The sequence below is a fragment of the Pelmatolapia mariae genome, linkage group LG16_19 (assembly GCF_036321145.2).
Source record: "Pelmatolapia mariae isolate MD_Pm_ZW linkage group LG16_19, Pm_UMD_F_2, whole genome shotgun sequence".
Lineage (NCBI taxonomy): Eukaryota > Metazoa > Chordata > Actinopteri > Cichliformes > Cichlidae > Pelmatolapia > Pelmatolapia mariae.
The window spans coordinates 68,211,333-68,239,143 of record NC_086241.1 but is presented as its reverse complement, the minus strand read 5'-3'; the positions used below and the strand labels follow the sequence as shown (position 1 = coordinate 68,239,143).

The 27,811-nt window shown below is 44.3% G+C and overlaps 2 protein-coding genes across 4 annotated transcripts in view; one reads left to right on the top strand and one right to left on the bottom strand.

Moving 5' to 3' along the window:
- The window catches only part of LOC134646307 (reticulon-4-interacting protein 1 homolog, mitochondrial-like), a 46,293-nt gene that overhangs the window by 4,380 nt on the left and 14,102 nt on the right, over positions 1-27,811 (bottom strand). The window contains exon 9 of one of the 2 annotated variants that reach the window (XM_063500163.1): positions 25,721-26,580. The exons of the other annotated variant lie outside the window; for it this stretch is intronic. Within the exon in view, the coding sequence (XP_063356233.1) occupies positions 26,455-26,580 (126 nt within the window). The 3' untranslated portion in view covers positions 25,721-26,454. Of the gene's footprint in view, positions 1-25,720; positions 26,581-27,811 lie in introns of those variants that run through there. 2 annotated transcript variants of the gene reach the window in all.
- Positions 72-25,726, top strand: LOC134646305 (microtubule-associated protein futsch-like). 2 transcript variants are annotated; one of them, XM_063500160.1, is made up of 22 exons: positions 72-154; positions 6,131-7,401; positions 8,783-9,855; positions 10,357-16,664; positions 17,770-17,808; positions 17,883-18,001; positions 18,218-18,395; positions 18,508-18,647; positions 19,054-19,180; positions 19,469-19,504; positions 20,109-20,263; positions 20,493-20,619; positions 20,731-20,876; positions 21,871-21,997; positions 22,085-22,111; positions 22,213-22,325; positions 22,638-22,770; positions 22,853-22,992; positions 24,023-24,146; positions 24,419-24,577; positions 25,256-25,418; positions 25,619-25,726. In XM_063500160.1, the coding sequence occupies exons 1-22, from the start codon at positions 107-109 to the stop codon at positions 25,705-25,707; spliced, it is 10,842 nt and encodes a 3,613-aa protein (XP_063356230.1). In that variant the 5' UTR covers positions 72-106; the 3' UTR covers positions 25,708-25,726. The 2 variants fall into 2 exon arrangements, with proteins under 2 accessions (XP_063356230.1, XP_063356229.1); XM_063500159.1 differs by having other exon boundaries at positions 10,354-16,664.

The following is a 27,811-nucleotide window of genomic DNA, read 5'->3' as shown; positions in this document are numbered from 1 at the left end:
TTTCCTGCCTCTGTGCACCAGGAGCCTCGACCACGACCAGATGAGCGTTTCCACAGAGTGCAGCTACCAGACCGAGTCTGACTGGACGTCCGTGATCAGCTTCGACATGAACGCGGCGCCGGGAAGCCCGATGTCACCCTCCAAACACTCCAAGGTGGGTCTGAATTAATCATCAGAGATTACAGATGCATAGCTACATGTGCATAACGTCAGAGCAGCTTATATTCCACCCTGAGAGGAGAAGCAGATCAATATTAAACCATAAAAATATACAAAATGAATTTATCTCCACGTCTTTATTGAACTCTGAGTGCAGAAACTCTTAGCTGCTGACGATCACTCAGATTCTGGGTGATATTGATCGATCAGCTGTCGGCTCATAGGTCAGGGGTTTTGTTCTTGTTGCTTCCTTTGGATCATCAGTTATTCCTCTCTGTGTAGTTTTAGTTCAGAGATGCTTCAGAGCTGGGGTGAAGGTTTTAGTGTTTTGTTTTTTTGTCTCATCAGTTAGAACATGTGGAACATCCTGAAAATCTGGGAGTCAGATCATTAGGAGCTCTGCCGTCTCTCACAGGAGAGTGATCTTTTACACTTTCACTCCAGATGTTGTCAAATCTGCGTTTTTTTTTCTTTCAGATTTTTATTTTTAGCTGTTTTGAGATTTTCTGGTTTGTTTCTCGTCCATGAGGTCCAGATGAAAGCAGAGAGGAGATTATGTGTCGTGGTTTCAGCTTCAGCTCTGTTTGGATTACTTTACTGGTCCAGTTGTTCAGTTGTTGATTTCTTGAGGCCTGGTTCTTATTTTGAGTTTGAAAACTGAGTTTTTATTGTTTGTCCATAACTGTGATTTAGATGAAAATTAGTGGCTAAATCTGACATATTTACACGCTGAACTTAAGTGTTCATGTTAATGATGAATATTCATAGTCCCTTTAAAATAAACAGAAACATGAAGATAAGATGGTTCAGAGTTTATGTGACTCGATCAGCTGATTGATCACATTATTGTTTCATGAGCCATCATGTTTGCTGCCAGCTCATCGTATTCAAACACGAGCAGATGTCTTTATAAATCGTCACTGTTGGTTTAATAAACGGCAGCACTGACGGCTCTGTGAGGCACATTTCCTCAAATTCTAACTGTGCAGCACTTCTTTGTTAGACACTGTTTTATTTAAAAATCTGCAAGATGTCAGAAAGTTTGAGACTTTAGAAACATAAAAACAGCAAGTTCAGACGTGCGAAGTGGAAGAAATGATCGGAGGTTCACCCGGAGCAGATTAGCTGCATTAGCCGTGTTAAAGGTCAGATTTCATTGAAGCAGCAAACAGCGCTCGGCTGGATTTGACTGACTAACGAGTTCAACCTGCTGACATTGTTCACCTGTTAAAAACATGACTCCAGTTTCCTGCAGAACATTTGCTGAGTAAGCAGCTGTGACAGTGGGAAAAGGAAGTGAGGTCGTTATTCAGAGCATCAAGGCTGCACTGCGTGGAAACACTGTGCATCCAAACATCACGACAAAGATGGACGCTGTGGTCTCAGAGGACGAGGAGTCTCTCAACTTCTCAGAGATGTTGATTTGGGACAACTGAACCGAAAGCTTGCTGCTCATCAGAGATACACAACCAAGAAAGTTCACAAAACTGGATCAACAAAGCCTCAGAGTCTGAGATGATCACGATACCACAATGGTTATTAACTTTCTCTGTTACGCCGGGGTTTCAGATTCAGGATCTATGCACGCTTGTGGGTCACGTCCTGCACAAAATGCTGCTTACTCCAATCAGAGACATTAGCAGATGGTGACGATGAGACGATGATGATTAAAAGTCACAAAAACCTTTAAAGAACAGAAAAGATCAAACAGTAAAATAAAACACTGAGAGATGAATGTTGCAGAAAATCATTAATCTGCTGATTTCGTGCACGCAGCGGTAAAATAAACATTTACATTCGAGTGGATGATTTTATGTCTGAGCGCGCTCAGTGCTGCTGTTTATTTCTAAGGTGACAGGTGAAGCTTACAGCTGTGAGACTGGATCCATGTAAAGCAGGGGTGTCGAACTCCAGGCCTCGAGGGCCGGTGTCCTGCAGCTTTTAGATGTGTCCTTGAGCCAACACAGCTGATTTAAATGCCAAATGACCTCCTCAACATGTCTTGAAGTTCTCCAGAGGCCTGGTAATGAACTAATCATTTGATTCAGGTGTGTTGACCCAGGGTGAGATCTAAAACCTGCAGAACACCGGCCCTCGAGGCCTGGAGTTCAACACCCCTGATGTAAAGCAACAATCACTGCTGTTTGTTTCAGATCAGGTTAAATGACTGAGCTGCTGTGTGTTCTGTGTTTCCAGCAGAATAACATTTATACATCTTCTGCATCACTAAATTCACACATGCACACTCAGCGGTTGTTTACGGCCTAACATCACACACACACACACACACACACACACACACACACTCGCCCAGCAGATGATCTATATCAAACTTCAAACATGCTGTAAATAAAAGAATCTGTGGAAGTCCAATTTTAAAATTCTGACCACAGCCTGCTCCCGACTTAGTGATGTGTTCAGTATCAGTTACCATGGTGATTAAGCCAGGTAGCAACTCTGAGTTTAACCTTGACGCGGCTCTCTAAGCCATTAATCTGACCTGGTGTTACACCCTCTGATCTCTGAGCTCAGTAAACTGATGACTTCATGTTCTCAGCTGCTTTCAAGTCGTATAGAGTCAAACAGGAAGTGACAAAAACATCATTACTGTGGAAGAGCAAAAATGCTAAAATCATCAAATAAATGCAGATATTATTCAGCTCTCAGATTGTGACTTATTAGGTGTTGTTGCGTTTAATGACACATTCATTAATTTGGGACATTGTTCCTCCATAGATCATTTTCCCGATGTCCGTCCAGACGTTTGTCAAATATTTTATTACAGACTTAAAGAATATGAAGAATGTTGTTTGTGGGCATAGTTTTTAAAAACAGTTACTGTAACAACATGCTTCTCCTTTAAAATGACATGCACATAATCCTGTTGGATCCCATTGGCCCGGAGCTACTTCCCATAAACAGAAACCTGCCAAACCCGTCCTGCTGTGCTATTTGTGTCTGTGGGAGGACCAAAAATCTATGGGGGACATAAAATACCAAAATTACTAACAATAAAACCCCTGAGTAAATAAATGACGTTGGGTTAAATGCATAAGATTCATATAAAATAAATGTACTCATTAATATACAGTATAATGTATATTTATAAGGCTTTTCATATGTAGTGTGTGAAACGATGCTGAATGATTGCTGCAGTTCATTTCTAACTATAAGAAGCTTTATTTAGCTCGTGTGTAAAAGCTGAAGCTCGGGCGTCCTGTGCTGTTTAATTTTGATCTCCGTTATCTTTCCCGCATGTTTTTACTACAGTCTAAGAGATAAGGACGTGGGGCATAATTCACACTGATATGGAGCTCAGTCCCCACCTACCTGACATTTGTCCCTGCTTTGGGTAAACAGAAGGGCAGCGGTTGGTGGAGGACTAATACATGGCGGGCAAAGGTGGAAGGAGAGTAATCCCTCCGGGTTTCGACACACTCTGGATTTCAGGCCCTTAAAGTAGGTAAAGTAGCCGCGCTTCCACTTTGTTTTCCGTGGTTTGTTTCTGTTTGGCTATGAACTGGAAAAACTGAGCCTGAGCCTCGGCTGCTGTTTGCTCAGTGAAAATATGGAAATGCTGGAAAGCACAGCAAGGGTGTTGAAATGGGTTTGTCTCCCAGAGAAATGCTCCTCTGTCACAGCCGTGTTGTCCCTCTACACGACACTGAGACCGAAATGATTTGTTCGTGAAGCCGACAGCAGATAACAGGCGTCCCATTCACACGCACGCTTTAGAATGAGGAAGGGTGTGCTGCTCTCCGCCAGCCTCGTCCACACCCTCTCATTTTTACTGGATTGAGAATTCCTAGCTGGCTTTCACAATATTGTTTTTTTTCACACACTGTCTGTGATGTAGGAGGCAAAGCCCACGTCTCAGAGCCGTGACACGCTCAGGTAGAAGCAGTCAGTGCTGCCTGAGGAGGAGGAAGCTTTAAGGGTTTGATTTCTTCTACAAGGTGTGATTAGTCGTCGGTTCTCGGCGCAGTTTTGTGTGATTTTTTTTTTTTTTTTTGGGGGGACTAACTTTGACACAGAACTTGGAAGGATTTCTGCAGTTTGGACTCCAGGAAGTCAGAATGGTGTGTAGCTGCTGTGGCTCCTGCTTCTTGTTCTAACATGTGCTCTTTGTTTTTTGTGATAACCGCCAGCTTTGGTTTTGCAGTGCGTGCGTTATGAGCAGCCCGGGCTTCAAACTGGACTGTGGAAGTCTCTGCTGTTCTTTCACCTGCTCCGATATTCCATGTTTGTTTTCCGGGTTTGTTCTGAGCCGTTTGAATCTGTGAGCTGTGAGAATGAAAGTGTTTGTGTCTTAGTTAGTCATTCAGTTTTACTGCTGCTGGGTGTCTGCGTTTAGTTTAGTTCAGCTTTTCACTCTTTACACAAAAAGTGGTCAAAAATATTTTCATAATAAGAGAGAATAAAGATTTTAAGAGGATTCGCTTTAATGATGCTACTGCTTTTGTTTGACATTCCCATATTTCCCGACTTTTGGTATAAGCAAAGTAAATAAGCTCAAAATGTAACAAATATCCAAAATAAAGGAGCTCAGGTAAGAAATCGAAATAAAATGTAACAAAATGCTGTTTTAAACATAAGTATGAGTAAAAAATCAAAGTGCGGTAACGATAAGCTGTTATAAGAGCTTGTGTTCACAGCGTGGCCGTGCTGACTGTACAGCCTCACATTACACAGAGAGCTCTTCCTGTTCAGAGTCACTCAACCAGTCCATCCATGTGTTTGTGAGTAAATGAAGCTGATAAGATCAACCAAATCTGAAACGTTTCAGCTGATGATTTTAGTTTCTACAACATTTAAGCTTCATTTTGGGCAAACCTTCAAAGCTCATGTGGGATAACTGGCTGCTTAAAACCAGTTAGTTTATGAAAGATCTGCTTTTACCTGCGTTTGTGTATCAGGATCAGATTCTGTCCAAATTATAAAACATGTTTCCTTTTCAGCTGAAATTGAAAGAACTCTTATTGATTGCAGTCGCAGCTTTTAAAGGAAGGTAGATTCCAACCATTTTCGTTTCTGACTAAGTGAGAAATAATATTTATCTAGAAAATCTTTCAGGTATTCTCGTCTGTGACTCAAAGGTATGTCGATAAAGGCACCTGCCAGTTTTCATTTCTAAAGAAAAGCCGGCTCGTCTCATCTCAGCTCGACTGAGAGATGAATCCAAGTCTGATTTTCACTTATTAAAGCATCAGGATGAAAGAATCAGCTGTTCGATTTTTATACAAACACCGTATGAACAAACATCCATCAGTGTTCTCACACTGAAAAATACAGAAATACATTTAAAATCTAATTGCATGTAATCATGTAGAGAAAGTCAAAAGCTCAGAGCGTAATTATGGGTTTAGTGCTTCTGCAGAAATATCAAACTCAGTCTTTTACTGTTAATCCTGCTGTGACAGTTACTTTACATTGATTTCCAATGAATGGCTGCTGTTTGTTTTTGATGATGTCACTCCGTCGCTGCCTCCTCTCTAGCTGCCATGTTGTAGTTCCTGCTGCTCAGCAGGTGACAGTGATTTGGATTAGTTGGAGCGTCTGACAAACAGTCGCTCTTTCTTGTCTTCTCCTCCTGTCTTTGCCTGACGAGGATCGACAAACATTTAAAACATTTAGAGCCAAATAACCTGCAGACTGTTCTTTCTTTTTCTTGGCTCTGATTATATAACAGGTTCTCTTTTCAGGGGATTTCCTTGAACTTCAAAAATGATTCAAATGTATAAAAATAGATGAAAAGGAAAAATGAGGTGATGGTGGTGGGATAACTTTAGGCCCAGACTGTATTTGTGTTTGTGGAAAGTGCAAAAAAAAAAACAAGGAGTCCAAGACAGGCAGCGCGCACGATGCAACTCAACCTCGGAGGAAGTACACCAGGTTGTTTTTGTGCACGTTTCTTTAATGCATTCTTACATCTCAGTGTTCATCTTTCCTGCCTGTCCTCTTTTCTTTTTAGAGTTCAGAGGAGAAGAAATCAGTGTTCAGCCGTTTCACCAACCTTTTCAGCTCCAAGAGGAAGAAGAGCAGCAGCCGGAATCATTCGAGCACCTCCACCGACAGCTCCCCGGCGTCCCCCTTGTCTCCACGTTCACCCCAATCTGAGCCAGAAAATGGGTTAAATGCTGAGCACAGCGACACCGTGAGCCAGAGCTCCAGCCGGAGCGCCTCCAGCAGGGCCTCGCAGGACACAGTAGAGGCAGACATGCCCTTTGCAGACAGTACCAGCACCGGGAGAAGCAGCGTGAAGGAGCTGGATGTAATCATGACTTCCACATCCACAGACCCTGCATCTGCCACCGAGCCAGATCCAGATCTCGGTTTGAAGTCAGAAGTGGGCTTCGCTGAATCCGTGGTCGAGGAAGTGAGCAAACGGCTGCAGGTGAATTTGGAACAAAAAGTACTGAAGAGACCAGAGAGCAGCAGTGAGGATGAGATCATCAGCCCGACCACACTGACGTCACTTCAGATCCCACTTTCTAAGGCTGTGGAGTCCCCAAAGTCTCCTAACCTAACCTCCATAAGCTTAGCATCAAAGAAAGCATCGGTGAAGGTTGGAGAGAAGGGCCACAGCACGGCGCTGAGAGGAATAACTTTGTTCAAACAGGAGGGAAAGCCTCCAGACCTGAAGAGGGAAAACTCAGGAGGACCCAGGACGAGCACTCGAATATCCACCAGCAGCCTCTCGGGGGAAAGTGCAACCACGAGAGAGGAAAAACCCCGAGGCGAGTCTCCTGTTGTGTTCCACAAAGCCATATGGGTGGAGACACACCTGGGAGAGGAGGAGGTGGAGTGGGAGAAAGAAAGGGATGTAATGAAAAAAGAGGAGGAGGGCTTTAGAGCAGACTCGCCTCCTCTTTTGGCCGTACCTGCCACAGTAATTCCAGAGGACGACTCAGAGGATCAGGGAGCACCAGAGAGCCCTCCCACCCCCTCAGAGACTCCTCCGCTCAGTGGCAGCCTGCCACATTCACTCTCCTCCCTGTCACAGACTGTGGGGGAGGTTCAGACCCCCACAGAGCAGCCGGAGGGGCCGGACACAGACTCAACAAGGAGTTCTCCTCCAGTTCAGGAGCGACACCGGCCGAGATCAAGCCGGGTCACACGCAGGACTGTGAGTCTGCCTTCGAAGAGCAAAGCTGTTGCCGAGGTGTACACCGGCCCCGAGCCGAGCGTGGACGAGGACGAAGGTTCAACTTCAAAGAGCTCAAACACAACAGAGGCGAAACCGTGAGTGTCTGTCTGTTTTCATTTTCCTCTGCTTTTACAGCCTCTTTGATCCAGAGAAACAGAGCTCAGCCTGCATGCAACCCGAGCTCCGAGTTCCCATGGTGCTTTGTGCCAGAGCTGAACAATGGGGCTAAAACCTGCAGGGAGGCGCTGAAATATTCATCCAGCCAACATCCAGCCACTCAGAAACACCTTCTTTAAGCTTCTGACACTTTACTGGATTTATCAAATGTAGGTCAGCCGTTCTGTGTTAACCTTTGGTGTTCATTCACTACCTCCAGTTAGTCATTACAGCCAGCAGCTCGCATGTTTGACCTCAGGGTCCCGTGGAAACGCTCAGCCTCGGGAGGAGTGTTTAAAGTTTCTACACATGGTTAGAGGTGTTTGATTCAGCAGGTGGTTTTACAGACGGCACAGTTCATCCAGGTTTACTGTCATCGTGCAGGAAAACTGTGGAAACTCTGCACGTGTGAAGCATTTTTATGGCACGATTAGAGACGAGACACAAAATGTTTGAGTGATATTTGAACTGAATCAGGTCAGAAAACACTACAACATGTGAGCTTTCACGTGAAGGCTCGCAGATGCAGTTTTCCTGTTGCAAGTTTTTCTCTTTGGTCGTGTTGTGCAGGTGTAAACTGAGGAAAACATTTGGCATTTACAGCTGCTGCTCTGATGTTCGGCTAAATCTCCCTGATAAAGGTCTGATTTATAGTTTCAAGGACAAACAGAGTTTTAAAAGTAGTTTTCTTAGTTGCCGTCTTAAAAGTGGAAGCTCAATCAGGCAGAGGCTCAGAAATTCCATCCATGTATTGGACAGTCTGGTGGATTTACCCACTGTGGGAGGGCAGAAGGGCTTGTGAGCTTAGCTCCAGGTCTTCCTTTGTCCTTGTCTTGTGTTGCTGTCATTTTTGCTCTTTTTCTTTTCTCTGGCTCATGGCTGCTTTGTTCTTTCTCATGTCTGTTGCGTCAGCAGCTCGTTGGATCTGTGGATTTGGAGCCAGTTGGCAGTAAACTCTTCTTTGGACTCGTGCTTCACTGTAGTGTGAGGATTCAAGTTATTAACAGTGACTTCACTGGGGGGCTGTAATATCCAGGATATCTTTTCCTTCTCTGGATATTTAGCCATAAATTAAGCCAAAAATTAGGCCAGGAAATTTTACCTTAATGGCCTCCAAAGGCACAAAGGATGGTCTAAATATGCTGCATTTAATTATTTTTCAAACATTTTCTATCATTTATGCAACAAAGTATTACAAAGCCAGAATCTATTTTGCTGTAACACTCGGTGGTTTTCACAGCGTAGGATCTATCTACTTGCGTGGATACATAAAGTGTGTCTACAGCTGTCATTAAATATTTTCTCTGTGTCTTCTGACAGACGGCTGATCCTCCAAAACAACAATGATGCTGATTTTAAGGACACAACCCTCGATCGGCCCACACCGGAAGACGAGTCTTCACCCGTTGAGGCAATTACTCCGGAAGCCATAGTTAAAGGTAAAACAGACTTGGAGGCCTCAGACTTCGATGACACTTCTGCAGCGTCAGACATGTACAAAAAGAAGCCAGCAGCTGCAGAACCAGCAGCAAGAGGCCAAGCAGCCGACCAGGCTGCAGCCCAGAAACGAGGAGTTAGAGGAGCAGCAGAAAGCCGGCATAACACGGCGAGCGGAACAAAGACCCCGACCTCTGCAGCTGGAAACAAGGCCAAGAATGTCCCAACAAAGGCAAAGGGCTCCACAGAGGGCACAAAAGTGGAAACTTCCAGTGATAATCCCACACAAAGAGACGGAGCCGTTGTTATGTTGCCAGCATTAAAAGACCAAAGTGCCACCGCTCCCTCCAGTGCTGCGGGTTCAAAGTCTAAAATCCCCAAAAGATCAACATCAGACGCAGACGTGAAATCGCCGGTGACACCAGATAAGACATCGGCGCCGGACACCTCAGGGCCCAAACTACAAAAACAACCTAGGACCAAAGAGACTCTGAAATCTCCAACAACTGCAGCCAGACCTGGAAGGAAACCAAGTTTTGAGGAAACCAAAGGAGGAAAATCGGTGTCGGGGAACATTTCTCCCACGAAAACTAGGACCGGAACAAAACTCAGTAAGGACAAATCAGATGAGGACTTTGAGTCTGTGAACTTGCTAAATGACGTGGAGAATGAGCAGAGAAGCAGTAAAAGTGGACACCCACCACACGGGGAAAGTCCGGACGTCAAAAAAACACAGCAGCAGAACGATGTGGAGAGCTCTCCGAAGAGCCGGCTGCCCGTTTCATCTCCAACGAGAAAGAAGGTTGATATAACCTATAAAAGGGTTTCATCGGGACAGATGGACTCGGACAGACCTAAAACAGTCCAGAAAACAAGTCCAGAGCAGAAAGATGCAACAGCTGACGAGAGTCCTGGGAGTGAGACGCCACCACCGCTACCTGAAAGTCCAAAGAAAGGTAAGAAAGCTTGAGTACAGCATGTCGGACCAGGCGACATATGAAACCCAGGGGCAACTAAAATGAACAAGCGGGGTAATTTATGATGAACATTTCATACAGAGATCTTGATGAGAATACAGACTGTTTTTCATCTGTTGGATCTGGACAAACATCTGGTTTGCAGATGTTTTTGCAGAAACACTCCAAATATTTAAGTAATATTACAGTTGCCTAAATATGGAATAATTGCCAATAAAATGCAATCAAATAAAACGTATAAAGGTAATAATAGACATGCATGTATTACACAGTTTTCCATTATCCAGTCCCACCTGTTCCTGAAATTACAAATTTATTTTTGTGATTTAAAAATATGACTGTGAAGCTCTGATACAGTTACTGCTATTTACTCCTAATCTTTTGACCTGTTTATTTTTTATTTTGTCAGTGTCTCTGCTCCATAATAAGAGCCATAATTTCCTGTGTTTGTCTGTCTGTGTTTTTTGTTTTTCCCAGCAGGAAGTGTCCCACCAGTGAAACCACCCAAAAACTTTTCTAAAAGAATCCATGTTGAGAGCGATACTCCGACCTCCAGCATCTCTCCACCTCCCACCAAACAAGAGAAAACTGTCTCATCAAGAATCTTTAAATGGAATGAAAACATCAAACAGCACCAAAAAATGCCTGCAAAAGATTCACCTGAGACTTCGTCGTCTGTGAGCAAACTTCCCACAAGAGGCCAGAGAAGCTCCAGTAAACTAAAACCCAGACAGCGTTCCCAAAGTGGGAATTCTGAGGACTCAAATCACAACACATCGATAGAGACGGATGTTAAAGCACCTGAAAGCGTCACGGCGAATGAGCGTGACAGTGAAGGCGTATTTAAATTCAAGTCGGAGGGAGAGGAATGTTTTATAAAACACACCGATGAAACCAAAGTGAAAGAAAAAGAGATCGGAACCAGTACAGCAACTGAAGACATTTCAAACATCCAGCGGTTGCAAAACAGCGACGCAGATATTACAGAAAGTGCTCCAGACACAGGAGCCGAGGTGCAGTCGAGCTGCGAGATCAACAAAGCAATTCCGTCTCAAGTTACTGATGGAAGTCGAGCGGGAAACGTGTCTGCTATTCAAAATAAAAACACAACACGAGAACCGAAATCCCCGTCACTGAAATCACTGAAGCTAACAGGAAACGTGAAACTGGGTTTAATCCAAGATAAAAACGCAGCACCACGAACTCACGACACAAAACAAGCTCCTGAAGATGAAGCTGACATGCCGAGCAAACCCGCTGAGGGTGACAGCGTTCAAAGGGAGATACGTGCACGTATTCCTGCTAATAAAATAAATGCATTCACTTCCAAGCAAAAGATAAACAGCAGCAGTTTTCCTACTAAACTGATGTCAAAGGATGACTCAGATCAGTCTAAACCAGCCAATACAGAGCAGCAAAAGGATTTATCAAGGGAGGATCAATTAACAAACGATAGGGACACGTCCCTGACATTAAACAGGGCCTTAGCAAAAGATGTTGAAGTAGAGGAGAAAAGCAAAGAGGAGGGTGGCAGGAAACCAGCAGAGAGGTTGGGCATTCAAACAGAGGCTGTGACTGTTTGTGAATTGTCCAAGAATGTTGAAAATCAGTTGCACAAAGAGGCTCTTTTACTCGCAGGAGGATCTGAAGGGAAAGGCTCAAAACCAAATGAAACGCTCAGTGACACAGCAGTGGAAAGCACTGAGTCACAGAATAGTTGCAAAGAGGCGCTCAAGGGCATAACCACAGAGAGAGCCATTACAAATTCAGAGAAATCAGCACATCTGTCATCAGAGGATAGACGTTTATCAGCTGAATCCAAGGAAGAAACACAGACAGGGGTTACAAACGCTCTGAAAGAACAAACGAGGGAGGAGCAAACAATACTCCATGAAACTACAAAACAGCCTGAGATGCCTTTGAAAGAAAACACAGAGAGCAGCGGTGAGAAAACAAAAGCATCAGAAGTGAAAAATGAATCCAAACTGCTTCTGACCAAAGATGAGGAAGTCGGAGGTGAAGACACAAGTCTGCACGACAAACGTGACAGAGATGTAAAAGGAAGACGAACTCCAGAAGTAAGAGACACAAACACATTCGATGCTGAAGCTGATAAAGAAAAGAAGACTTTATTGAATGTGACTCGAGAAAACAAGAAGGCGGTCGCTGCTAAAGACCAAGGTGAGGACATTACAACAAAGGCTAATCTTAGTCAGGACCTTGCAGAGGTGAAAGCCTCAAAGAAGACATCAGAAAAACATATTTTAAAATCAGATACAACTAAAGAAGTAAAAGGTGTCAGCACTGAAGCTACAGAGGATTTGTCAGTACATAGCTTGGTGAGTGGGACTGAAGCTGTGAATGCTGACATTAAAGCTAACATCCAGGAAGACCAAAAGTCCATAATTGTTGGAGACCTGGATAAGGACATAACAAAACCAGTCAAAGATCCAGATGATAAATTAGACCAGAAACCAGAAATAGTAAAAACTGGAGGTCAGGAGAAGACAGTGGAGAGCCAGAATATGGATGTAACTCAAGACCCGATCTCTCTAACTACTGAAGACACCAAAGAAAGGACCAAAACCAGTGAACTGTCAGTGGACAGTCTGGGGAATGATGCAGTGACTGCAGATAATGAAGTTGAACTTCAAGGTGAAAGTAAAACAAAACCAGCCCAAGAAAAATCAGTTCAAGAGAAGACAGTGGAGAGCCAAGAAAAGGTGATAGTTCAAGAACTGATCTCAGTAAACACTAGTACAGAAGGTACCAGAGAAAAGACAGAAGTCAGTGATTCATCAGTAGAAAGCCTGAAGAAGGAGATGGGAGATATGAATGCTAATAGTGTTAGCAAACAACAGACTGACCAAGATGGAAATGTTACCAAACCAGAGATGAACCAATCAACAGGTTCAAAAAGCAAAGAAAAGACCGAAAACAAGGATGGTAACAAATCTAGTCTAAAATCTGGTCTGAAAAAGCGAGTAGGAATAGTACAACCAGAGTCTGTCGTGGAGGCAGAAATCCAGATTCAAGACCTAAAGGTTGTCTGTGTTGAGGAACCTAAGGACAAGAATGAGACCAAGGATTCATCAGCAGAAAGCTTGGTGAACAAGCCAAGAACTTTGGGTGCTAACAGTGATGCTGGAATCCAACAGGACCTGAAGTCTGTAAAGGCTGAAGCCCAAGCCCAAAAAGAACTGACTGAATCTAAACTTCATGAATCTGAACAGAAACCAGAGACGGTCAGAGCGCAAGTTCAGATTAAGACAACAGAGATCCAAAATACAGATGCAACCCAAGAACTGACCTCAGGTGGTTCTAGTACTGACGATACTAATGAAAAAACCAAAGTCAAAGTTGCATCAACTGCAAATGCTGATAATGATGTTAGCAAACAGCAGGTCCAGGCTCCTGTAACTGTTAGCAACCAAGATGGGAGCATAACAAAACAAGAGAGTGACAAATCAGCAGAATCCACAAGTCCAAGATCTGCTCTAAAAGTAGAATCTCTGCAGGAGGCAGCAGAAAGCCAAAATCAAGACCTAAAGGATGCTGATGGAGCTGAAGAGAAAGGTGACACCAAGGATTCATCAGCAGAGAGCCTGGTGAGTGAGAAAGAAACTTTGCAGACTCATAGTGATGCTGGAATCCAACAGGATTTGAAGCCTGTAGAGGAAGCGAGCTCAACCACATCTGAAATTCAAGATCATAAAGTTAAACAGAAACCAGAGACGGTCAGAGCTGAAGGTCAGCAGAAGACAACAGAGATCCAAAATACAGATGCAATCCAAGAACTGACCTCTGGTGGCTCTAGTACTGAAGGTGCCAATGAAAAGACTGAAGTAAAACTTGCGTCAATTCCAAATGCTAATAATGATGTTAGCAAACAGCAGGTCCAGGCTCCTGTAACCCTTAACAACCAAGATGGGAGCATAACAAAACAAGAGAGTGACAAATCAGCAGAATCCACAAGTCCAACATCTGCTCTAAAAGTGGAATCTCTGCAGGAGGCAGCAGAAAGCCAAAATCAAGACCTAAAGGATGCTGATGGAGCTGAAGAGAAAGGTGACACCAAGGATTCATCAGCAGAGAGCCTGGTGAGTGAGAAAGAAACTTTGCAGACTCATAGTGATGCTGGAATCCAACAGGATTTGAAGCCTGTAGAGGAAGCGAGCTCAACCACATCTGAAATTCAAGATCATAAAGTTAAACAGAAACCAGAGACGGTCAGAGCTGAAGGTCAGCAGAAGACAACAGAGATCCAAAATACAGATGCAATCCAAGAACTGACCTCTGGTGGCTCTAGTACTGAAGGTGCCAATGAAAAGACTGAAGTAAAACTTGCGTCAATTCCAAATGCTAATAATGATGTTAGCAAACAGCAGGTCCAGGCTCCTGTAACCCTTAACAACCAAGATGGGAGCATAACAAAACAAGAGAGTGACAAATCAGCAGAATCCACAAGTCCAACATCTGCTCTAAAATCAGAATCTCCACAGGAAGCAACAGAAAGCCAAAATAGAGGCCTAAGGGATGCTGATGGAGCTAAAGAGAAGTCATTAGCAGAAAGCTCAGTGAAGGCTTTGCAGACTCATAGTGATGCTGGAATCCAACAGGACTTGAAACCTGTAAAGGCTGAAGTCCAAGACCAAAAAGAACTGACTGAATCTAAACTTCATGAATCTGAACAGAAACCAGAGACGGTCAGAGCAGAAGTTCAGGTTAAGACAACAGAGATCCAAAATACAGATGCAACCCAAGAACTGACCTCAGGTGGCTCTAGTACTGAAGGTGCCAATGAAAAAACCGAAGTCAAAGTTGCATCAACTGCAAATGCTGATAATGATGTTAGCAAACAGCAGGTCCAGGCTCCTGTAACTGTTAGCAACCAAGATGGGAGCATAACAAAACAAGAGAGTGACAAATCAGCAGAATCCACAAGTCCAACATCTGCTCTAAAAGTAGAATCTCTGCAGGAGGCAGCAGAAAGCCAAAATCAAGACCTAAAGGATGCTGATGGAGCTAAAGAAGAGGCTGAAACCAAGGATTCATCAGCAGAGAGCCTGGTGAGTGAGATGGCAACTATAGTTAGCGACAAGCAGAATGGAGACATTACAAAACCAGAATTGAATAAGTCAACAGAATCCAAATGTCCACAACCTGATCTACAACAGGGACCAGCGACTGTAAAGACAGAATCTACAGATGACATGGAAACCAAAACTCAGGGTTCTGTGGAAAATAAAGGGAGTCCTGACTCCAAGATCTCATCAGCAGAGAGTTTGGAAAATGAAAAGGCTAACAATGAAATTATCAGTCAAAGGGACCAGAAGAGCACACCTGTCAAAGTTGTGCAAATAAAGAAACCAGAGACAATTACTGAACCTCACACAGCTCCAGGTACTAACCAGGAACAGAAATCAAAGCCTGTAGCAACAAAGGATCTGAAGAAAACAACTAAAGATGCTGAATTAACTGTAACATCAAGTGTTTCCACGGCTGGAAAAGCAGCTGGCAAACAGGAACAGAAAAACCTCATTAAAGAGGTTGTTGGAGTGGATGAGAAACTAAAGGCTTCAAAGATGAATGCCAAGAAAGAATCATCCACTGTTGGTTCCAGCGAGGTGTTCCTGAAGGACAAAGACACAAAAGAAAAAAGAGAAACAGATGTTCTAGGTAGTGCTTTCAGAAAAGGACTACAGACTGCAGAGAAATCATCCACTTCATCCCAAAGTCTGCAATCAAATGCAGACTTTCCTTCCAGCTGGTTAGATGTGGAATCTCCTCAGAAGAAGAGAAGGGTCCACAAAAGAAGATTTAACACGTCTGCTAGTGTGGATGACCCTCTTGATGCCGATGATTTTATCAGGAACATTAAGGAAGGTGGGATGCCTTTCGCACTGCCTCCAAAGAAGCATGTTCATAAAAAGTCTCCACCTCCACATTTTGTCTTGCCGGCCATTAAGGAGGACCACTTCGAGAAAACGTTCGATCCTGAGGAATTCCAGTTTGGCTTAAGGAAAAATGGACGAACCTTTATTGACCTTTTACCTACGACAATTCTTAAAAAGGGAAATCAAAAGAATGGGCAAACTCTGGAAAAAAATGCCACACCCACTCCTGAACAGCAAGCAAAACCACTTGATGAGGTTGAAGGTAAATCTGGACTCCAAGAGGGGGCCAACGCTGAAGCAGGAAAAGAGGGGCAAGACAATGGAGAAGAGCCTGTGAAGCTTACGTCAAGACTTAATAAGATTTCCATCCTCTCCAGCTTACTTACCACTCGTTCCACCAGGAAGAGTACAGAGGAAGTTTCCTCTGCCTCAAATAGCACACCTTCCTCTGTCCAGCAGCAGGGCATGCCCCCACTCAGAAACGTGGAAGCTGCTGATTCACCAAAGCCTGAGGCCACAGCTGATAACGTGGGTGGGACGGGCGTAGATCAAAGCCCGGTCACAGAAGGTGGTACAGGAAGAGTTAGTGAGTCAGTCTTTAGCTCCTCCTCTCCTCCTCCTCTTGTACTGCCCTCGTTCTCTGACATAAAGCTGCCTGAACATTTAGAGAAATTACTGAAGAAGAACAAAAAAGAAACGGAGACCTCCACAGCGCAGACAATTCAAACTAACCAGAATACAAAGGAGAGCATCGCTATGGACCAGGACCTGATAGCAGGTCTAACTAAAGTGGATCTGAACCTGAAGAGCCCCGAAGAACTTCCTCCAATCACCAACTACATCCAGCAGCGCCCTTCAAATGGATTTCAAAAGACGACTTCAAAGCCAAAGGTAGGCACGAGACTTTAAATGATATCTTTGCCTGTTAGCAGGAAGGATTCTCAAAGCATGAATGGGTTTTAATCAGCTAAGAAAATCTGCAAAGCACTGATAAGTTCCTAGTTTATATCCATGGCCACACACGCCCCACCTTCACACTGTTATGTGATGCTGTTGCAACCAAACTGTGAATCATTTACAAGTAAGGACAGGAAAGATGAACGTGTCCTCAGTGTGGAATTCTGACAGGAAGTCTTTTCCAAGATCGGCTCGTCGACAGCTCGTCTACCAGGCTGAGATGAAGTATTTGCATCAACAGGCAAATAAAGCAGACCTATGAAAAGAAATATCTTTAAATAAACACACTGTTTGTTTCTCTGCCGCGGGCATGAGAGGAAACAGGAAAACTGGAAACTGATCAAAACAAATGAATATTAGCTGTTGACTTTAAGGTGGAACAAAATGAGGCAAAAACATTTACCGCACAGATGATTAAAATACCAAACTAACAGCAACTTTAACAGACTGCTAAGAGTACACTTTACACTCTGTGTCTTTAGTATTGTATACTTTCATGTGCCCCGTCTGTGGATGTTAAATGCTAATCTTGCTAAAAATGTAGCACGTTTACATCTTTTATTTCTGTTGACGTGTCTTAGCATGCACTGCTCCTGCTAGCAAGTCTAAAATAAAACCTAAACTAGGGAAAGAAAGAAGCTCTTGGGTAAAAGTATTATTGTAACTGTAACTGTTAAATGAATGGGACTTCACTAAAAGTAATGAATGAATACTTAAAGTTGATGTGTGAGCACTCAGGTAAAAAGAGAGGGGGCAGTAACTGACAGCAGGTTACTCCAGGGTGAGCCACGGTTAAAATAAGGAGGACTACCGTCCCAAACCTGACGTGGAAACAAACGACTGCCTTAAAACTAAAAACTAGAGCAGTCAGCAACGTGTTTACTGAGGTCACACAGACAAAACGGTTAGAGAATAAAAAAGCATTCGACTCACATGGCCAGGGCCATCAGGACGCACTCAGTTCAGACAACCACTCAAAGTAATATTTAAAATTCAGCTTTAAGTTCGTAACCTAAATCTTTCCCAACTCTTCTTGCAGATTCCTGCAGTAAGAGGGTTCCACAAAAGGCCTGGAAAGGTACTGCAGTGTATATCTGAACATATATTGAATTTCTAATGATGGATTCCAGTGACATGTCTGTCTTGATCTAGATCATCATACACGAGCATGCTCAGTTTGGAGGAGAGGCCTTTGAGCTCTACTCTGATGTAGAAGATGCCACCACCATGAAGCTGTCCCCCATCATATCAGTCCGAGTCATCAGAGGATGGTACGCGTTAGCATGCATCCACGCTTCAGTGTGATGGTCACACGTGGACATAGTTAATGGAAAAACACTCAGTTTTGATTTAACCCCAAACAAACTTTACCGTTGTAACGTAGCAGCACATTTTAACTTATCCAGGTGATGTGACTGAACTTTCCTCTGAAATCTTGGGTGCTTGTTTTGCAAAAAGCGTAGAATTACGTGATTGTGTCTCTTTAGCTGGCTCCTGTATGAGAAGCCTGGTTTCCAGGGCCGTATCATCGCTCTGGAAGAAGGTCCTACAGATGGCATCGTGAATGTCTGGGCAGAGGAGGAAAGTCCTGCAACACTAGATGAGATAGGTGAACCTATTCCAACAGCGCCTGTGGTCATCGGCTCCATTCGACTGGCAGTGAGGGTGAGTTGGGTTTCATTTAACCTGATTCAAAAAGCTCAGTTTTCCAGGCTTATTGTAAATAAAGAAATGAACTGTCAAAGCTCTCATACAGTGTTATTTTTGTGTTTCATAGGACTACAGCATGCCCCAGATTGACCTGTTCTCAGAGGTGAACGGGTTGGGCAGGATGGCGTCCTACTTTGACGACACCGTAGAGGTCAGCTCCTATGGCATCCCACAGACCACCGGCTCCATTAAAGTCCATTCTGGAGTGTAAGTGGACACTTAAATGGGAATTTGCTGTTGTTGGTGGTACAGGCTCATTACAAATCTGAGATTAAATACCAGAAAAAGAATATGTTTTAGTTTGTTTACGTTATATAGTTATTAGTTATGATGTCTGAACCGGAGCAGGAACGCTGTGGAGGTTTAAGAGCACAGAAAGATAAAGTTTGAAATCATCCATCTGAGTTCTGTGTGTGAAGGAATGCAGGCAGCAGGCCGGAGCTTGTGGTTGTCCCAGTTAACTGCAGCAGATTCCTGATGGGTGGAGGGAGTAGTGAGCGTGCTCATTATTCCCTCCATTGTGTCAAAGATTAACGTTTTCTTTCAGGAAAGTAACCCTTACATGTTGAAATCCTGCTCAGCTTTCCTCCCCCCGTCTCGTGTCTGTCTGCAGCTGGCTGGTGTACACCGATCCAGGGTTTGGAGGGTTCGTGGGCGTGTTGGAGGTGGGAGAGTATCCCTGCCCGGAGGCCTGGGGCTTCCCTGAGCCCTTCGTAGGCTCGCTTAGACCCCTCCGAATGGTACAGTACAGGAAATACACAATATGATGCTATGCAGTCTGATCAGCCACAACATTAAAACTAGTGAAGTTTATTACAGTGGAGTGGGTCAGGGTCGGATACATCAGGAAGCTAAAAGGTCAGAAAATCATCTGTTAGCAGAAACATCGCTGTGTTTGTTTTAGTCATAGAACAATGCTTAATCTAAGTTAGCACAGGTGGTTCTAATGTTGTGGCTGATGTGTGAACGTTTGCACTTTACTGTAATTCTTCGAGTTACCTGAGTCTGATAGAGTGTCTTTATTACAGGGGCTGATAAAAGTGGAGCGTCCCAATGAAGTCAAGGTTTGTTCTGTTCTACGTCACATCTGTAAATACCTGCTGCACACATCAGCTGTGTTTCCTAAGAATCTCACAGAATCTCAGTCGGACCTAAAGTGACGAGCTTAGTTCAGTCCAGACATGTTTGCCTGACACGATTCATTATGGTTGATGACTTGGCTCAGATTCAGTGGCCTGGGGAACAATTCAAAGGAAAAAGGATGAATTGCCTGTTACAGATCTCACTGTGGTTGAGATGAGGCTGAATTCCTGTGAAGCTGCTGGTTGAAGGAGAATGTGCTATGAAAAAACACCAAAAAATAGTCTAATGATGCCTTCACATCATGTTTCCCCCAAATTTCTTTCTTTTCTTACGAGTTTAGTACCAATACTTTTAGGAACAGGCCAAAGGAAGACCTGTAACGAGCATGCTCAGGCATTTTCCCCCATCAGCTCCTTGTACGCTGACAGCTCCAAGCCTACAGCCTGAACTTTAGCCTGTTTCCACTGACAGATGTGAAAAATGTTACAGTACTAATCTGTGGAATGAATGGGATTGTACCTTTGGGCAGGAGTGGGCTAAAAACACACAGAGGTAAAAACTCCTGCTTGTGTGTCTGTCGTGCAGGCCTTACTGTACGAGAAGCCCAACTTTGACGGCGAGTGTTTAGAGGTTCACAGCGACATCTACAACGTACGAGAGCCGGACGAAGAATCCGACGAACCTGCTGTGAACAAGAAGACGCTGTGTGCAGTCGGGTCTCTGAAGATCCTCGGCGGCCTGTGAGTATTTATCAGGGGCATCATCATCATCCCAAATCCTAAATGGCACATTCTTAGAAGCTGGCTCACTTTGTCAGGTTACAGTCGTGTTGCACATTGAACACATGGAAAAGCTGCACAGTGCACTTTGCACAGGGATCTTTAAAAGGCTTTACTGTTATACGTGCTACAAATATCAGTTGGAAAAAAGCCCTCAGGTCTGTAATGTGTCTTTGTATCAACGTTGAAGCTGGGTGGGCTACCAGGAGGCAGACTTTGAAGGCCAGCAGTACATCCTGGAGGAGGGGGAGTACCCTCACTGCAGCGACTGGGGGGGATCTGAGGACGGGCTGCAGTCACTTCGGCCTGTAATCGCAGTACGTATCACCTGAGACGCCAACCCGCAGGCTCCTGGTTGGAGCGCGTTTCCATCTGATGCAGCGATTTCTCTTTTTTAAACTTTTTGTCTGTGTCGCCTTCTTCTTCAGGACTTCCTGTCCCCGCACGTTAAACTGTTCAGCGAGCAGGACTTCAGTGAGCGGGGCCTCAGCACCAACCTGCTGGGACCCGTCGTCAACCTGGAGGAGACCGGCCACGGTGCGAAGACCCAGTCTGTCGACGTCACCGGTGGAGTGTAAGTCAGACACACAAGAAGAAAGAAATGAACACAAAGCTCAAACTCATGTTCTCTCTCTCAGGTTTCGGGCGTGTGCTTCTCACGTTACAGCGTTTTATCACAGCGCACGCAAACATACACGCCTACAGCCTCAGAGGATGAATTATGGACGAGCCTGAAACGGATCCGTTCATGGAATTGATGAAAGGAAGCTTCCCGAGGGCAGAGCTTTACAAAAACAGAGTTTAGTTACTATCAGAGGACGTTAGAGGCAACTCGTAGGATGTGAAAGTTTAGAGTTCGTGATTACAGTATAAAGCACTTTAGGTGACTGTTGTTGTGATTTGGTGATACATAAATAACTCTGAATGGAATCAAATTGAACTGAAGATAAAAGTAGCGTGGTCATGTGCTGATAATCAATGAATATCTGTGGGTTTCTTTTTTTCCCACGCTTGTAACAGTTTAAAGGGCCAGTTCACCCAAACCACTCCCACAGTTTCTCTCCAGCTGATCGTTGAGATGTGCCAGCGCTGATTAAATATTCAAAACTCGTGCGATACGGGGCTAAAAAAACTCTAAAGCAAGTCTGTTAGTTTTTACAGGGAAGATTTCTTTGTTGGTTTTCAGAGCTGGTTGGATTTGTTTGCCCAACACTCTGCTGTTAGCTCTACGACGGCCTCGCCTGTCATTTTACAGCCTCTGAGACGAGGACTCGGCCTGTTTATACAGATAATGCTGCAGCTCAAGTCATTATTCAGAGAAACCTGAAGATGTGCTGTTTGCAAGCACTTCCTTGATTTTAGAGCAACAATGGCTTTTTGTTTTGGTTTCTTTGGAGTTAGGTGGTTTCTGTTTCAGCAGACATCCCTGTAAAAGTATCCTAAACATAAACTTCATCCATATAAGGAGTGGGTAAATCGTGGCTCGTGTGCTTCTCAAGGTTACAGGATTCACTGCAGAGCTTGTGATGCAGATGATGGTTTCATTTCTTAGCTGGTTGTCGTTGCAGGTGGGTGGCCTTTGAGAAGCCCGGGTTCAGTGGAGAGCTCTACGTCCTGGAGAAAGGCATGTACGCAAACCCGGAGGACTGGGGAGCTCAGAACTTCAGGATCGCATCCATACAGCCCGTCTTCCACGTAAGAAACCATCAGCATCCGTTCATCACACAAAGGCTTAACGTCATAAATCGTGCATCTCTAACAGCTCTCCTGTTTGTTCTGCAGGACAGCATGGGAACCACAAAATTCAAGGTATCGCTCGTTCGTGTGCAGCTCAGCATCAATCAGAAATGATGAGGAGTCTCTGTTAGTGTGTGCTGCTGGGTCGCTGAGGCTGTTTGGATGTGTTGCAGGTCCAGCTCTACTCTGAGGAGCACTTCGAGGGACGGCTGGTGTGTCTGGAGGACAGCACGGCAGCTCTGGATGAAGACTTCACACCCAGGTCCTGTAAGGTGCTGGCTGGCAGGTAAACAACCACCACAAGCCTGTTTGTTTCTGTTCCTCTGCGTCAGGAATTAAACTCTTATCTTCTGATTTTAATGCTCAAAGTTAGTTAAACAAAAAAAGATTGACTCTTGGGTGGAAAAATGATTTGGTTGCAGTTTATCGAACTTCAAATGTGTGTTTATCAGCCTTGATGTCATGTGGTTATCGTCTGTACTTATGAAGTTATGAGGGGTCAGAAATGCTGCAAACAGAACTGCAAAAGTACCAAATTCATAGCATGAGGTAACATTTTTGCATGGCTTCATTCAATATACTGCATATTTGTTGTCAGCTGGGTGGCATATGAGGGATCCCAGTTCACGGAGAACATGTACATCCTGGAGGAGGGGGAGTACCCCAGCACGGAGGCCATGGGCTTCCTGTCCTCAGACTCAAGCTTCCGGTCCGTCCGGACTGCAGGACATGTGAGTGTTTGTTCTCCCTGGATGTGTCTTCAGCCCTCTGTGGTGCTCTGTGTGAACTCAACCCTCTGCTCTCCACCTCCAGGAGTTCTCTCTGCCGTCCATCGCCCTGTTCACGAAGGTGGGCTGCAGAGGTCGCAGGGTGGTGCTGACGCACGAAGCTGTGAACCTGCATCAGGCCGGCCTGGACGCTCGCATACGCTCCCTGGTGGTGGCGGGAGGAATGTAAGTGACAGAGATGAACGTTTGAGCCTCTCCTGGTTTATAAATGTGACAGACGCCATCAGCACCAAGGTTTTATATGCAGCAGGTTCTGGTTCAGAGTGGACCTTTCAGGTGTGTCTGCACACCTGTTCATAGAAGTGTAATTATGCAACAGTGAATGAAAATATGAAAGTATTATCTTATAATAGTAATCAGCAGTTCACCACAAAGTACTGAACTTGAATTATAAGTCGGCCCAGTGAATGTTTTGTTTTATCCAAATAATTGGACGCATTTTATTAGCAGCCTTTTGTATGTAAAGTCATCACTTCCTGTGACCCGGAGGCTTTCAAACTGTGGGACGGGGCCCCCAGCTGGAGCAATACAGCCACTGCAGGGAGCTGACAACGAGGGGACAATATAGAGTGAAGCTAATTGAAATGAATGGGATTTATGATGAATAAACAGTTGAGATTTGTTTCACTAAAAGTAGGTTTAGATCTGTTTTTGTAGGTTTTCTTTATATTCTTCATTTTGTAGAAGCCTCAGTATTGTGATATTATCCTGACACTGCTTGTGTCTGTGCTGCCAATAGACCTGTGCACGTATTAGACTGATTATAACTGATAACAAGCTTCATGTGACCTCTTAGCCTGATCCATGATGGTGGGACAAGAAAAGCCAGATGATAAACGGATATCCTGCATATGCTGATTTTCCTAATTATTGCCATTACTGCCAGCTTTTAATCGCCCACTTTTATACCTGCACATATTTTAATAACTATAGCGTTGCATGAATTTTGAAGTTTCACCACCAGGTGGCAGCATTGTACCAGTTTTAGTGTAGTTACACACCCCAGCCAACGTTACATTAAATTTTCCCTTTAGCCACACAGTGTTTATTTCAGCGCTTTAATTAAAACTTTCAGTCACGATTGGATCACAGAACTCAAAAAGGTCCATAAACGGTGCTTCGTGGCTTGTTTGGTGGTCTGAATGGAACGATGGATAAAATCTGGCGAGCTAAAACGATGTCCGTTTGTCTCCAGCTGGGTGTTGTATGAGGGCAGTAACTACAGAGGTCGACAGCTGATCCTCCAACCAAGCCAAGTGGCCGATTTATTTCAGCATAGCGGCTTTCAGCGAATTGGATCCCTCCGCCCATTACTGCAGGTAAGTCCTGACTGGCCCATTTAGTAACGACAGCACCTGAGATGTTTTTGGATTGGTCATGTTTAACATGAACATCTACCACAGGAACAGGAGAGGCAGAGTAGGTCCTCTTTAAGTGAGAGCGACTTCTATTTATTTCAGTAGAAATGTTAAATGTGTTTGTCTTTGCATCGAATACCAGACTGATGTTCGTGAATCTCTTCCTTAGGTCCACTGTGACTATGTAAAATCAGGCTAACATCTGTATTTTGTACTTGTTGCTCCTAACACAGAAACCGACGTACTTCCACCTGAGGAACAGGGAGACGGGATGCATGATGTCTCTGACGGGAACGCTGGACGACATCAAGCTGATGAGGGTGCAGGCCGTGGAGGAGACGGGGGGAGACGAGCAGGTGTGGCTCTATCGGGACGGATATCTCACCTGCAAGGTACGCCGGCTGAAACTGACAGCTGCACAGTGCGTTTCTCCTGCGATGGACGGGTTCTTACATGAGCTTATTTACTCTGAACCTCATTCACACAAGCACGTTTTCCATGATCATTCCCTGTAAGTGCTTCTAACATTCACACACATTCAGACTCCAATCAGAGTATCTTGGCATTAGTATCCTGCCCAGTCCGCATGCCAAGGATGTTTGGCGTGCAGATTAGTAGGCGACCTGCTCTACCACCTGAGCTACAGCCACCCACATGGTAGCACTACGTACAGCTAGATTTGGGCTTTTAATTCGGTGCTAAATTATGAATTTCTCGTACTTACCTGCACGTGGGTACAGTTTAATAATCCGCCCTACTTCTGTTTCTGTTTATAAATCTTTGGGTTTAAGGGTGCGTCTCAAATGTTTTCGGGTCTCTTTGTTCTGCACTTGTCGGCTCTTCTCTTTTTTGCTTCCTCACTTTGTAAAAACTCAGCGTCTCCCATTGAAAGAGGCTTTTTCCTCCAGCCCTTCCACCTGCTGGTTCATGTTACAGAGGGAGAGTAGAGCATGTTCAGCAAGTTCATTTTAATCATTTTCAATATGAACTTATCTGCAGTTCAGCACATTTATAGATTAAAAGTAAGATTTCCTTGTTAATGCTGACCACTTCCTCCTCTGCGTCCTCAGGTGATTGAGGACTGTTTCCTGGAGTCCTCGGGCAGCGTGATGATGGCGGGCAGCCGGATCTGCGTTTCTCCCGAGCGAGGCAAAGATAACCAGCTGTGGAATATCAGCCCGGATGGTGTGGTTCACAGCAACCTCAAACCAGACCTCATCCTGGAGGTCAAAGGTCAGACACCTCTATTTTTACACCTTCTTCAGTTCGCGTTACTTTTGTTTTCTTTGCTGTTCATTTTAAGTTGAGCTGATTAAAAAGTGATAACTAATTTTTTAAGAAAACTAAAACGCAAAATTAAAAGTTGACTGTAATAATCTGAGCGTCATGCGCTGCAGTGATGACCGAACTCGAGCTGTGTCGTCTGTTTCCAGGTGGGCATCAGTACGATAAAAACCAGGTGATCCTCAACACGTTTGATGAGCGAAAGCTGAACCAGAGGTGGAGTTTGGAGCTGCTGTGACGACTCTCGCAGCCTCCTGACGGAGCTCCGTCACGCTGGGCCCTCAGACGCAGCTCCGCCGTGGAGCCCACAGAGATGTTCCCTGTCGTGTTTGCTTGGAAAGACGATGCGCTGGAGCACATGTTGATGAACAAAATGTTTTTAGCTGACCTTTAACCCAAAGACTGTTTTCTTCAGCGAGACCTCTGCCCTGTTTCAATGCTGCACCTTTTCCTGTACGGTACTTCTCTTACACTCCAGAAGCTGTTTGTAGATCAAAGTGAAGCTGTAAAGTTTTTAATTTTTTTTTAGTTTTTTTTGTACGCACACACACACACACACACACACACACACACACACACACACACACACACACACACTCGTTTGTACAGAACCACTGAGTGTAAAGACTGTGAGTTTAACTCTGCTGCCCTCTGCTGGTTGTAAATGTGAGAATATTGTTACACATTAAAATAATAATGTGATGTTTTTATTTTAGTTTTTGAAACACTGACAGTGAAGAGTTTCCTTTGAGTCACTGAAAAATAAAAAAGCTTTTTTAAGCCGACAGCAGTTTTAGTGCTCAGATCCTCAGCAAACAGTGAAAAAGAAACAGCCGCACAAACCTGATGAAAAGGTAAACAATGTACTTTGGATAGAAAACGAAGTGCAATGTGTCTTTGTTGTTTGTGGGCGGAGTCTATAAAAGTCATGACAGCACTCCATAAGAAAAGCCTTTAGAGTCAGTCTGTTTCACGATGTGCAGAGCTATACGTCGTCACCCCCTGTGCTGATCTGGACTACCGTCTTTCCTCGGGCGTGACCCTTCTCCACCTTCTCAAAGGCCTGAGGAACTTGCGAAAAGCTGAAGGTCTCCTCCACCACGGGCCGGATCTGAGAGGGAGGAGACAAATCAGTGAGCAAGTTCTCTTAAAGTGTGCTTCTCCTTATCGTCACAGCTCCTGTTCCAGTGAGGATGTTCACATAAAACGTGGCCAAGTCAGTCTATGACAAGTCATCCCTGTAAGCCAAAAGCACAGGCTGCTCTGAACACACAATTTATCAAGTTTTTTCAACTCTTAGAACTCTATGATGTCAGAGAGGCACAGAAGCCACACCCACCCACTGCAAATAACATATTCCTTCAAAATAAAGGGTTTGGATTTCTCCACATAGGACTCTTTCACAAAAAGAGCCAGCTATGACGGACTCCCAGGTGAAAGAGAAAGAGGTGGAGCTAACAAGCAACGGGTGCTGTTGATGGAAATAGCCAATCAGAAGAAAGTTTGCGCAAAGGCATGTTTCAGACAGAGGGTAAAGTGGGGAACTGGAGATATGAAGCCAGCAGCTGGGTAGCGTAGTGGTAAGACTACACACCTTTGGAGCGGGAGTCAGAAGTTCGATTCCCACCTGGTGTCTGTATCCAGTAAACAACTATCAGCTCAGTGTTCCAACAGTCACAGCTAGAGGTACAACACATATGCTACGGCAAGGGGGAGCCAGGACGCCGGGGGAGGGGGGAAATATCATCACCCCCACCCGAGATTGGATACCAAGAGAAGAAGAAGAATCTTTAAGAAGAAGAAACTTGAGATCTCCACAACCTGTTACCAAGACAACATGAAATATGATGTAAATGTAGCACATGTGGATGATACCCTACTGAGACTGTTCTACACTGAAGTAATAAAAAGATAGACGTGGTAGAGTAAACTCAAACTTGTTGAGAGCTGCACTCAAAGACGTAGGTGTCTCCTAGTGGTTGGGTTGGCCTTGCTCCTACTAAAGAGGAAGCTGACAAAACTATGATAACAGATTGATTTTTATGTTTTGTTTTCCTTGTCTCAACATCCTGTATCATACATCTTTCTACAAGAAAGGAGAAGCAGTCTGGATACATTTTGTGATGTGAGTAGCATCACTCGACACCTGCACCAGTCAACAAGACAGTTGATCTGTTAAATAGATTAGATATCAAGTGCACTTAATGGTAAATGGACTGATTCTTATATAGTGCGTTTCTACTCTCCCGGAGTACTCAAAGCACTCATACAACATGCCTCATTCACCCACTCATACAAGCACTTCTTTGCACTCAAGCGCAAACTAAACTACATTCACACAC

Bases quoted from the DNA above. Each gene is read 5' to 3' on its own strand.
- LOC134646305 (XM_063500159.1), top strand. From the start codon at position 107: ATGAACGCGGCGCCGGGAAGCCCGATGTCACCCTCCAAACACTCCAAG. The intron at 18,396-18,507 runs GTGAGTTGGGTT...TGTGTTTCATAG, and splicing joins CCATTCGACTGGCAGTGAGG to GACTACAGCATGCCCCAGAT. The intron at 22,771-22,852 runs GTGAGTGTTTGT...CTCCACCTCCAG, and splicing joins CCGTCCGGACTGCAGGACAT to GAGTTCTCTCTGCCGTCCAT.